A 13,751-nucleotide genomic window follows, 5' to 3' on the forward strand; every position below is an offset into this window, starting at 1 on the left:
CCCCCACCCTGTCTCCGTGTTGAATCACAGAAGCCTTGTATTCTATGAAAAGAATATAAGACGTATTATCAGTGGATGAGGGGGAAGGAAGGGGGAGAGCGAGCAACTCTTTATCACTTTACAATACCTGAAACTAGCAGCAGCAGCACCCAGAACATCAAAGCTGACAGTAGTACCTGGCATGGATACAACAAAGATTTTGAGCACTCTACAGTTATGCCAACATAGTATATCCAGCCATAGAGAAACTTTCCTGGGCCAATGAAAAGTAAAAAAAAGAATTCCCGGAGTTCAGCTTTCAGCCATAATGCACTGCATAGCCTTTGAACTGTGGCCATAGTGTCAGTGAATCGGATGCTGTTAGGCAGAGGTTAGGGTCAGTTAGAAAACTATACTTTCTCTGATTTCTAGCTCTTTGGGCACTCAACCCCCATTTGTTTTTTATTCCTAATATTAGAGGCTTTTCTGTCTTTTATTTTGTGTATGACTATTCTGTGATTATTTTTTTGCAGCAAGGCTTCCCTAAAAAGGGGGTTTTGTTTCAGTTAGGTGTACATTAAAAAGGTTAAGTGTACATTAGTTTGGTCTACTATCCCTAAATGCTTTGTCTTTAGTGCATTTTGGCCTTTTATCGTTGATTAAAACTGTCCTGCTATTGGCCAATTTTACACGGCTGTATCCTCTGTAGTATCTTAATTCTTGTAGTTAGGCTCCAGCCTGTGCTTATTGTCTCCAGTAAATTTAGGCCTAGGCTTTCTCATTTATGAGAAAGCTCCATAAAAACTCCTCTCATCCTCCGACCTCACTTTAGTTTGCAGGAGTGTTCACATAGAAACAGTGGGCACGTTATTTCTGGAAGTGGCACCAGAGCTGCTCAGTTAACAATACCCACCAGCCTCTTGATCCACAGAGGAATTGCAGTAATGTAACCATGTAGTAAAAAAACAACAACAACAAAGGTACAAATTTGGTGATTTTGACTATTTGCCACAGTAAAACCTAGCCATAAATCCAGTAAACTATTATTTGGCCTGTTTGATAAGGTTTGCCTTTACAACTATTGGTCATTAGATTTTCCTGTATAGTGGTTGCCTTTACAACTACTTAATACTTCCTCCAAGCATGTTATTTACCGTATTTATGTATTTTCAGTGTAGTCTTCGAGGCTGCATGAAAAGAAGTTCTCCTTGCTGTGTGGTATTCTAAAAACCTTTTTTTTTTGTCATTGGTACATGTCCCCTGTGACAATGCCCAGCTTCCCTTGCCTGTGTTTCACAGTAGTTTGCATATTAGCCATAAAAATGCACAACTTAACTTCAAGATTGACTCCCCTTTAGACTTCAATGGTGTTTGCCTCTAAGTTCAAGTTTGCCCTATTTTGAACAGGATTCAACAAACCCTTAGTGAATCAAACCCATGCAGATTGCCCCATTTGGTTTTTGGTTTCTAAATTTTGCATATGTAATGGCTATAGACATTGTAATAATCATTAGCCATGGTGCAAATATAGAACATTACTATCTCACAACAATTCTATGCTTGCTAAGGAAGATATCTGCATGTATGTGGCCTCCTTAACTTTATCCCAGGGCTGAAAGTCACATATATACTTTGCTTTAACTTTTTTAGTAGGTCAATGGCTAGCACAGACGCATAGTATTCCTTTAATTGTCTTACCCACTAGATTGAAGTGCTCTGCTCTAAACACAAAAGAAGCACACATTATAGCTCCGAGGTTCATCCGTTGTATTCTTTGTCATATTTCAAAGTGTTTAGCTGTATCTTCCCATTGTGTTAACTGAAATTCAACGTCTTGGTTCGCCATTGTCTGCAGCAGTCCCAGCAGTTCCATTGCCTTGCTTTTCTGACCCTGGCAACCAGCATTCTGAAACTGATTGTTGGTTGCTAGGCTCAGGAAAGCGCATCAACACTGAAGCTCTCTGACCTTAACAGGTTACCTTTGTAACTTCTATACTTTAAAATCGGAGATTATTTAGAAAAGAAATTCAACCTGAAAAAAAACACATGTCAAGGATCATTGAGACCTGACATTGAGGGTGGATCTCTCAAAAGCTTGCCATGAAAGAAGTTCTCTTCATTGAGATATAAGAACGTATCTGTGATTGGTGCAACTTATTTAGTTGACTTACATTTGACTAATACGTACACAATTTATTTTCAGTTATGTTTATTCACGTGGAGGAAGCTCAGACAGCAAGTTGTTTGACCATGATAGTCTATCATAGATTGACCTAATGGAGTATTTTAAAACTTGGTCTTACCAAAACTAGTATTCTGTGCCTGTAGTCTGCAGAGGGAAAGGGTGGCTTTTTTTCTGTATAGCTATTGTTCACACATTTCTTCTTATCTTCTGTAGAATTATAGTCATCTCATATAAACTTATTTACACAATTTTGAAAGACAGGTTAGGACCAGTACAGCAAGTAGATGTTCTGTGTAAAACAGGTTATACTAGCAAAGGGGTTGTTTTTTTTTTGAGTGCCAATGGTTTTGTATCTAGAGGCTGCAGTAATGGAAGTCCAGCACCGCTGGTTGTGTGATGGCCTAGCATTTCTGAGGCAAAAAGCAGGTAACGTTATAGAAGACCAGAGAGGATGTTTCAGTTTTGGATACTAGTGGATTGAATCACCCAATTGCTTCTCACAGCTCTCATATATCTAAATAATTGTCACAGTGTATTTTTAAATTCTTAGGGCAAGACTCACCTTTTGTATTTAAGGCCACTTGACAGTGTCTATAAATACCCTCCCCTTGCCCACTGATTCTTTTCATCCCCAGTGATCCTACACCACTCCTGTCACTATATTAGCTTATGTAAAATTTCCAGAACTTCCTGGTATAGGGAAGACAGTGACATCCTCCAATATAACAGTGCTTAGGTCTAGCTAGTGTTGAGTCGCTAGGTCTGGGTGATGTCTTATGACAGAGTGCATGATAATAACGCTTCCTCTTGCTTCCAACACCAGTTGGCACTGGGTATTTTGGTACTGGTTATAACAGAAGAAGATTCAATGTGTGTGTTTGTTGGGGGGGGGGGTCGGGTTGTATAGTTGAGTATGGGTCGGGGAGGGGGGTTGTCTTTTCATGGAATCTGTCACTTTGTCCTGAGAGGCAAAGTGATAGTGCCTCCTTAAGCATATATTTTGGAATATCTATTAGCATGTGAATCCATCATTTGGCTAGAGTTTGCCATAACAGTTAAACAGAACCTCTGGTAGGGGTTATATCACCACTGGAAAGGCACCATTACAAACTGAGCTCACTAGCATTAACACACTATTAAAATAGCAATTTTGGGTGCAGTTGATGTTTAACAAAACACTTCCTTTGAAAACTTGTTTCTGGTGTCAGTACACACGACAAATCTTTCATACCCAGTTTATCAGAGATGTAGAACAGGGCAACTTGTCTTGCATCAGTATGACAGTTTATGTTAGGCTGTAGGGAGTAACCCAAGAAAGGAAAAACAGACCTTTGATAGGAGCTAGAGGGAGGGGAACAAAACTGAAATTTTTATCAGGATATTTCAGTATTTTAACACTGGCTACTGACCTGTCAACAGAGCCCAGCAAAGACCTTTTTTGTGTGCATTCAATTGTGAGAAGTAAACAGAAGGACTGGTATCCTGTGTTTAGTAACTGGGTGGGGAACACAGTTTGGCAACACATATTCCTCTGAACTCTTTCATGGACAATGCGTCCTGTATACTACTATATCCTGCCTTTTTGTAACGTGGAAAGCTGGTATTAACCTTAGCAGAGATAGCAGGGAAAGGAACATTTAATAGTTTTATTTTCTTTCTTTTGTTTGCATATGGCTCCAAAGCTTTAGTTACACTTTCAGCCAAAGACTTGCACGTCCGTTTGTAGCACCGTTCTCAGCAGCATGATAGAGCTAAATGAGTCATTTTTTAAAGGTATCCTGTAACATTACAAGGCCTTTAAATCTGCCAGAACAGTTATTAGGTGCGCGTAAAGGGGACCTGTATCGTGGAAGCAAAATGGCAAGCAGAGTAGAAAGAACTTGTTCTTAGTATTCTCTGTGGTCTCCCTGCAGCCGATTTTTTTTTTCCAGTATTAAACTACCATGCCTTGTTCAACACTATGTACTTATAGAGAGGTGGTCATCTTTTTAGAAGAGTAGGGCTCTGCTTCCTTATGTCAGAGCTTCCTCCCTGAAGACTAATGATCTGATGACATGTAGTGAAATATTGAAGAGGCAGCAGGAGAGGTGGTGGAAGCACAAATCCACAGAAGGAGGCAGAAGCAGGGAGATCCTTACATACAGGTACAGATTACCCAGCAAAGAGATCAGTAAGCGTCATAGAAGTGACATTATCAAATCTCGGGAGTCTAGCAATGAGTTGAAGCAGCACCTTAGACCTGTAACTGCAGAAATACAGCTATTAGGGTACAGAACACGAGGACAGTCACATGCCTGGAAGTGGACTGCTATTTTTCAGGAGGAATTCTATACGAAAGTACATTTTCAGGCCACTGCTTAGAAAAAAAATAACATTTCTATATATTCCCTATAAGACAGCTGATCTTACATTTTTTTTATCCTAGCCTACTTTAATTAGGTGTAGCAGGCATTTTTGCATTGAAAGTCATAGTGGGTGATGGTGTCTAAGATTCAAGTATATGATAGCATTTATCAAAATGTCTTTATCACATGTCTTTACCTGCGGTAGGCCTTAATCGTAGCATACATTGCCAGCGGTTATCCCAAGCAACACATTTTGCAAAATATTTTCTAAACTGGCAGTTCTACTGGATCCAACTTTACCTTTGAAAAAACAGTAATGGTTATCTGGCAAATCCATGAATTAGCTTTTACCCTGTGATAATTGTATTGATTTATATCCAGTTCTAATGAAATTGGCAGGATCAGGCAGTGACCATCCTATGTCTCTGGCTACCCTTAACATGAACCTATCATGCCTACATCTTAGGGTGCCTGCAAGCATTTTTGCTTGTTGTAGGATCATATTTTTCATGCATAGAAAGGACCCTTGTTCACAGGCCCAAGTGTTGTATAAGTGGTTGTGACTTCTCTTCAAACTAAGATAAAACCCTGCCCTTTTACTGCAGTAAGCCCCACTCTATGTCATTCAGTTGCCAAGTGCCAGGGCTTCTGTTGCCAGTAGAGTAGTTTATGCATATTGGTAAGATCATTCAATAAAACAATGTAAAGAAGAGAAATCAAAAGAATAGTGATTGAATGGAAGAATCCAATGCAGGCAGTCAATGAATCCTTCATCAGAGATTAGTTAGCCATGGGTAGAGGTCATAGATTACACAAAGACCATCTAAATGGCAGAATGATCATCGCACATCCATTGGTTCCCCAAGTGGTCAAGCTGTTTCCTTTGCTAAATACATTTTGTTTCTGATAAAACTTCCCTTAATTCAATTTGTGAATCAGTTTTTAAATGTATAGACAAGAGGGAATTCCTGGAAACTTCTGCCTTGCGTGAGACTTACAATGCAATGTCTTGGACTCCCATGTCACAAAGCAGGTTAATGTTTGATCAGATTTGGCCATTTCATCCAGTTTAAATAAAAATGTAGATCTTCATAAGCAGACTCATCTGTAAAACACAATGAATGTAACAAAGAGATGATGCTGACACTTTTATACAATCATTCATCATCTTTACAGTGTCATTGACCCCCATTGTCTAACAAACTAAGGCTGCATTTGTCATGGGTGTGCTTTATTCAATTTTGCATACCTATTTTGAATAGCCCAAACTTAATGAAATTGTTCTTCGTGGTACAGTTTGCGAACAAAAGGTTTTCTCTAAGCTCTTAAGGTCTATTCACACGTGTACTTTTAAAATGCATGCATTTTTCATATTTTTAACGCACGCTATTTTTTATACTTTCATTGAATTCGTAAGCTGAAATGCATTTTTTTTCCTTTTTTTTCCCCTCAAGTCATATTACCATTGAAAAAAAAAAACATTCACATTTCCTGCTGTTACATGTGGTTTCCTGTGTGAAATAAGCGCTATTTCTAATCATTACATAGCAGAAACGATGGGGGCAAACGCACCAAAATCCATTAAGGAAAATGTCCTAACAACTCAACATAGAACTGTAAAGGACTCCTTAAAGTACACATGTCATGAGAGATCTATAGGGGCTACCATTGATCTCCTTCTGAAAATGATTGTTGGTCTGCTGGATCTATCTTCTATAGTTATGAGTCATAGACAAGCAGCAAATAAAAGTCAGAGAAACGTTATACATAGTGGTCAATGAGAACTGGCCCTTGTGCTGGTCTGACTTCAGCAAAGTGAATTATATTTGGTCCTGCCCTTATAGAAATAATGCTTAAATATTACACATTTTTATTGAATCTAAGAATTCCTTATCTCTATGTTTGTTCCAGGTCAGTGAATTAACATAGTGAAGCCATAGCATTAACATGACACCCAGGCAGCTGTCATTCTTAGATAAAAAGGTCAGCAATGGCAGTCTACATAATTCTCTCTTGACAAGTTTACTTTCAATGGTTTGAGCATATTCTATAAATCATTAATGTATTTCCTCCCCATTGGTGTCCAGCAAGCTTCGTTGAGCAGGGGCATTGTGATCATTATGGGATTGCCTACTGAGAAAGTTTGTTGAAACAGTATTGCTATATACCGTAGATGTTCACTGTCTTATTGGATGATACCAGTTTTGATGAGCATAGCCTTCATTTGTTTAAATTGCCTAGCTAACTGAAACAGAGTTGATCACTGATCTAGGTCCCAATCGATCTATTTCTACCCAATTTAAGAGCAAGTGATCATGTACAAAATGGAAGCTAAATGGTAGCTTTACACAAATTTACTATCCAAACCTCCCTCTTTTCCTGTAGAACATGTCCAATAATGGATTTTTTTCTTTTAGCTTGTTCTGTAGCAAGAACTATTTTATTCCCATCATCACCATGCTTGTAAAATTCTCACAGGGACAGCACCTGGTATCTCATGTCCTATTGAAATAGGCACACTCTCCAGAGCTACGTCACCCAAGCTACGTCACCTTTCTCTACGCACAGTGTGTGGACAGGTTCTTGGGATTGAAGACGGCGGCATTGTTTTTCTGGGAAATAAATAATTAAGGCTGATTTACTAAGCGAGAATGAGAATGTTCACACAAAAACAGTAAACATTCACTTTAATTATCCAGTCATGTGCATATTAAATAAACAAGAATTTGCTTTGCTCATGGTTGGATAATTAAAGTGAATCTTCACTCTGTTTTTGCGTGAACTTTCTCAATTCCTCTAGCAAATCCGCTTCAGACTAGGTTCACACCTAGGTGACTCCTGACCGCTCGGCAATCCGCCCGGTTTTGTGCACGATTGCTGCGCGGTCAGGAGTTGCCAAGGTGTGAACCGATCGCGCTGTGGGTGCCATTATTTTCTAGTGCAAGTGAACACAGCTAAAAAAAACAGCGCGTTGTGTGTCGCAAAAAAAGGTACTTGTACCTTTTTTTTTTTTTAGATTCTTGCGTGGATGTCACCCCATTGAAATCAATTGGGCCGTGTGATCGCGTGGCCCGCGTGTAATGCAGTGTAGTGCAGGTGTGAACCTCGCCTCAGTGTATGCATATGGAGTAGGACGTGTGTGTGTGTGTGTGTTGGGGGGGGGATAGGCAAACTGTAGCCCAGCAGGCAGGGCTGACAATGCTGCTTAGATTTTCAGAGCAGATAGGGCACTGTGTTGTCAGCCCAGGGAAGTTAGAAAAAAATTAGGAAAAGGATTTCTGGGAGATCAACAGGTATTGTTAAATACACTTTAAAGACTCTGAAGCAGCAACCAAACACTATTTAATGTTTTATTAATTAAGAAAACATTAAGCACAAATATAAAAGTGATTTATATAGATGCCAAAAAATAATAACTTGGGGATATAAAGTGCATTTCCCCACAATTATGGCATAATTTGTTTGCTTTCTCAATTAGCAGAACCATTGTGCCATCCAAAAAAAACAAAACGTAAAAAGACCCTCTTACACCGTTTAATCAAAGTCTTTTCATTCTTGCTTTTGTTTAGTTCCACTTTAAATGTCGGATTTCGGGTTTAGTTCCACTTTAAATGTCAAGATAGTCATCTAAATAGTTAATCTGTTTTCTAGAGCAGATACGCTTGGAGTGTATAAGATCTCCACCTTGATATTATTCCCAGCAGATTGGGGATATTAGATAATTTCCTTCTATTTATTGTACAACTGCACCATGTTATCTCTCTATCTCTCAAATAATTACTGAGGAAATCTACAGTATTATTATGGTGTTTTTTTTCCTTTTTATTTTTTCCTCTTTGGGCTTGTACAATAAAAAGCCAGACACTGGTGCAATGTGTTGATGTTACAGACAACAAAAGTTTTTTCTCATCCTCCCATTGTACAATAAATAACTTAGAGAGATACTTATCACATCAAATACCTCATCTGTGTCCATGAAGAACAAAGGAGAGCGAAACGTTAGGGAGGTTATAGAAAAACACGGTAAGAAGGGGAATAAAAAAAAAACAGCTCCATCTCCTAGCCGCCTGGTGCATCAGTCTAAAGCCTGGAGTAGAGGACGTATTAAGCTTTCCTGTTGAAGTAAGATGTTGTTTGCTAAATTATGAATGTGTGTAATTAAAATCGAGTCGCTGTTTCTATGAAAGATTTACAATGTTATTTCATCGTTTGTCATGGCTAATTAACAATATTAGATGAAGTTTTTCTTCTTCAAAGGTCTGATTTTTTTCTCATTTATTTATGTCAGAAGTGATAAACAGAGTACTTAAAAGCATCTCGGGCGGTGCGCAGAGAAAAGCAGCATGCTCGCTTAACACCTCCAAGGTTCACGGTTCGAGTCCCAGCAGAGACAGGCAGCTCTGTCTCCTACAATGAATATAATTAATGGTTTCAAAGTAACTGGTTAAAGGGCTTTATTTTATTATTTTGTAGGATGAAGTCGTAGTTTTAGGATGTTCTGAATGGGGCAGATCTAGGACAAAAAGCGCAGCTCGACTGTACGTTACCTGGATTATTAATATTTATGTGTACCTTAAAGCTCTGTTCTTATTCACTCAGTAATCATTCATTCCCCGTGTCCTAGGTTAGCTCTGCTGTTTCTTTATTTTAGAATATTAAGCCATCTCACTTTACTCTTTTCCATTTTTTTATGTCAACTTCTGCCTGCTTATAGATGTCCCCCAGATGGGACCTTAACGGTTCCTTAGTATACAGTAGGATCTTGTTGCTTTAGTTATTTGGGACTTTGGATAACTATTGAATATGATTGCGTATAAAGGTCAGAGATCTTTATCCAGTCAGAATATGGATACTGATTCTAGTTGTTCATGGGATTCTCCAGTTCCAAAACTGGCTCTAAACCTAAGATGGCTGTTGGTTGTGATTTCATTAACAAATCCTGACCAAAATAGGTTGAATTGGGCAAAAGCAGGCAAGTGCACATAGGCACTTTTTGAGTTTACAAAATGTAGTCAGCTGACCCTACTAATGGCATCTATTGGAACATTGCTTAGTTGGTAACCAGTTGTATAGAGAATGGCCACATGTTTTAATTTGGTTGTCTACCAAACATTTTATTCATAAAGGCAGCTCAACAATAGGCTTTCATTAAGTGGAGGGCTCAGTTTAAACTGGAGGTAGACTAGCACGGATAGCATGGCCAGCTGGGGAGACTTTGGGCACCCTTGGGTCCTCATCAAAAGTTGATTTAAGTATGTTATAAATATGTCACATGATTGCTGCAGTCAAAGGAAGAGATTAATATTGGTCAACATTTTGACTGAATTGTCTATGATTTAATTAATGTCATGCCTTACTTGTCTGGAGCAATCATGTGATATACTGTATATACTCTATTTGAAGTAATTGCTAATGGGTACCCAACAGGAACCCAAAGTCACTACAGCTAATCATTAAGTGTGATATACTTTGTAAAGTGACCTGCAAGCTTAAAACCACCAAGGGAGCATTTGGTAGACTGGTGCTATATCATTTAAATATTACTGCATGGAAGGTGCAGTCACTCATGGTGTTTAGTCAGAAATCATTAAATTCTGACTAGGTTCTATGTGTTACTTTACTTACACATAACCATTGCTCTGTGTGCTCTCTTATTGAAAAATCCTGTATACGTTGTTTATTTCTTTTCATGCCAACTTCGTAAGAACTACTCTTTTATCAGCTTGTTGCACACCACCTGTTTTGAACTACAGTTCCTATAATGATCGCTTCTAATTGACTGATCCCCAACTGATTGCTGCCTATGACTGGAGCTTTAATTCAATGACAGCTGGGGTGCCAAAGGTTTTCTACCCATAGCCAAGAAGCACAGAATAATCGAGCTTAGACAAGTCTTCACTCTACAGAAAACCTAACCTAGATAAACAGAAACACTTTGAATTGAAGGTCCCCCGTTGATCGGAGGATCTCTTCAGCAGCATGCAGAATGCAGACCTCTCACATGTTTAATTCTTTGCTTCCTTTCATTACAGCAGCAGCAGCAAGTGGCTACGCAGCAGTTGGCTTTTCAGCAACAGCTAATACAAATGCAGCAGCTGCAGCAGCAGCACCTTCTGACACTGCAGCGTCAAGGTCTCCTTTCAATCCAGCCGGGGCAGCCCTCCCTTCCACTGCAATCTCTTGCCCAAGGTTTGTACAAACAGAGTTCTTTTATTTTTATTTTTTTGAGCCATTCTGTTGCACTATTGGGAACAATTATGGTGGCATATTTATTTAGATATGTGACAACATCATAGTACTAGTACATGAATAAACTGCTCACTGTGGTACTGATTACTGCCACTGTTACACTAACACACGCCTTTGCTTAAAGAGGACATATACTATGGAAACAGTGCCCACAAAAAATTGAAATGGAGGGCAAAGTACTAGTCACTAGTTTTGCCTTTAGCTGATCTTACCACTTACCATGCCTCCTTCTTTGTTGAGACAGCCACCTTGGTATAGGAGCAGGACTTTGCTTCCTCACGTTAGAGTTGCCCTCTGATGAATGGTGATATGAACTATTGACTGGAGGGGTAATGATCCAGAAGCAACATGGGAAGTGAATACAACTCAAATCCACAGAATAGCTAAACTAGGAGCAGGAAGATTCTTGCACTACATCTCCTCAGGTATAACTCGTGAGAATAGCAGCCATCAGAGGCAGGAGTGGGTGAGGTATGACTTAGTTTAGCTCACACTGGAGATATGCAGCTATGAGGCTCCAAGCACAGAAGTATCTAGGCACAGTTACATGTGACAAAGTGCACCACTACTTTTCAAGAGAAATTCAATTATTACAATTGCTTTTCTAGATATTATTTATGAGATGGCAAAGCTTTAATTTTGGAGAATAGGACCACTTTAACAATCATTGCAGTACATTCCATCCTCCCAGCAGCCCTGCTGAGAAAGATCACTGTGACAATTAGGAGAATACAGATGCTCTGGCACCCTGTTATCCCCACTGTAATACAAATGAGAATAATGACTGTATCACTCAAGAAAATTATCATTGGACTGATCGGCTAAATTAATTTTAAGCCTGCCAAGATGGCGGCCTTCTTGTTCACACATGACAAGTGCACGTTAAATGCAGCGGTGGAGAATTGCCATGCATTAAATGCTAAAGCAGAGAATTGCTTAGATTACGAAACAGCCTTCTAGTCCACGATGGTCATTAGAAGTCAGTTGCATCAGCGAGAGTATTTGGGGCCTCTGATGTGTCACAAATTACAGCTTGAAAGGTAATAAGCAGTGTGTCACCGTGGTGGGTAATTTAGTTGTAAATACATTTATCGATTTGCTTTCTGCTATAATGTGTCTATAGATGAATGAGCTTGTAAAAGTATTTGTTGTGCAAGGCAAGAGATTACGCTGTGCATTTCCAGACCTAAAATAGATCCTGTCTAATTCCTTACAATATGGGCCTTAATGCTTATTGTTTTACTATCAGGTTGTAAAACTCGACTGAGGAACACCATATTTAAAACTGTTTCCAGCACTTTTAAAGCAACTTTGTTTTTTTACTGTAAAACCACAGTGTAGGATTAGCTGCTGGTAGTCCAGGTGAGAGTCACAGTTGTATTCACTAAAGGGTTAGTCCACCTAGAGGTGAGTAGGTTATGGCTGGAGCCTGGTGGGCTTGGTTACCCGCTTGCTTTTAATATGTCTTGCAGACCCCAGCAGCATAATTACTCTGCCTTAGTTGCTATCTTCATTCCTGCCCACATTACACAACTACATGTTTTGGACAGTCTCCGATGTTACCCCACTTCCTGTTCCATTCTCCATGTTACAAAACAAAAAGATTAAACATCCATCACAGAGAGTGATGGCTACAGACCTTAGCAGTGGGAACTTGTAGGTGGTTTAATTCCCCAGTATCTATCAAAAATCAGATATAAGTTTTTTGCAAGCTGGTCCGTTAGGGTTGATCAGTTGAGTTTAAAAGGCATGACTTTCACATATCTGGCCATATAATTGTACACAATCAAGATCTAGCATTCACCCTAACATCTCTACTTCCATCCTACCGTGTTGATTACAAAGATACATTAACTGGCTGCAGGAGTTGTGTCTGAACCATAAACAGCACATTAATTAGAGTAACTCATTTATTTATCATTAGTATATTAAGATAAGGAAGAAGCCTGCTCAGTTTTTCATTGCTGACCCTTATCTAGGGATAAATGAGTCTTTTGTCCTCCAGCTATGGAGGGCAAATTACAATTTACAGCAGAAAAACTTGTCAGAAGCTTCAGTTCATAACACTTGAACAGCTTGGGTTGCCACATTACTGTTACACAGTACTGGTTTCATTTACTAAGGTTCTGCTAAGAGTGGTGTACAAAACATAGCAATTGTGCTTCCAGTAATATTCCTCCATTCATGTTGGAGCTGCAGGGAAAATAAAAATAGATTTTTGATTGGTTTCTCTGGATTACTACACTTTACCCATACCAGACCACAATCTGTAGATGAAAGTATATCTAACCCTAAGAACAAAATGGTTATATATTGCAGTTTACTAGTCTTTAGACATTGTGACTGCATTTGGTTTTCTTTATTTCATGCAATGTACATGTTTTTAAATACAACAAAAAACCTTGTTGACTCGGATAGAAACCCAGTGCCCTTGTGACTTCCTAAACTAAAGTTTCAAGGAATGTCATCCTCCTTCTGTGAGCTACAAAACAATTCCCCTCTATATAATGGAAGTGTTTGTAGTCCAAACCAGGAGAGAAACCTTGGGCAACAAAGCTGCTTCTTGATAGCTACAGTGCAGCGTCATCTTCAAAAGCAAAAATAATTGATACCTATTCCCATACCCAAATAAACAACGTATTTTACTTCCAACTCAAAAATTAGTAAAAACATGTACCCCCCTTTTAAAAGACCATTGTATTGGGACCCATGATATCAGGGTCCATATTTAAAATAGGACATATCATGGGTCCCAGTATGATAGTCTTTTTACAAGGGGGGCGGGGTTCACCCGTGTACATGTTTTTAATAATTTTTGAGTTGGTAATAATTTACATTGTTTATTTGGGGATGGGAATGAGTATATTATTTGGTTTTGATAATTATTGCAATTGGTATACTGTACTGGTAAACTAGAGTTATATATATATGTGTGTGTGTATATATATATATATATATATGTGTGTGTGTGTATGTATATGTGTATATATATA

General features: G+C 38.8%; 1 protein-coding gene across 1 annotated transcript in view; it reads left to right on the forward strand.

Moving 5' to 3' along the window:
• FOXP1 (forkhead box P1) overlaps positions 1-13,751 on the forward strand; it is a 414,947-nt gene that overhangs the window by 316,176 nt on the left and 85,020 nt on the right. The window contains exons 7-8 of the mRNA XM_018563026.1: positions 10,542-10,698; positions 12,471-12,473. Of these exons, the coding sequence (XP_018418528.1) occupies positions 10,542-10,698; positions 12,471-12,473 (160 nt within the window). The remainder of the gene's footprint in view (positions 1-10,541; positions 10,699-12,470; positions 12,474-13,751) is intronic.

The sequence above is a fragment of the Nanorana parkeri genome, unplaced genomic scaffold (genome assembly GCF_000935625.1).
Source record: "Nanorana parkeri isolate BGI_ZX_2015 unplaced genomic scaffold, ASM93562v1 scaffold624, whole genome shotgun sequence".
NCBI lineage: Eukaryota > Metazoa > Chordata > Amphibia > Anura > Dicroglossidae > Nanorana > Nanorana parkeri.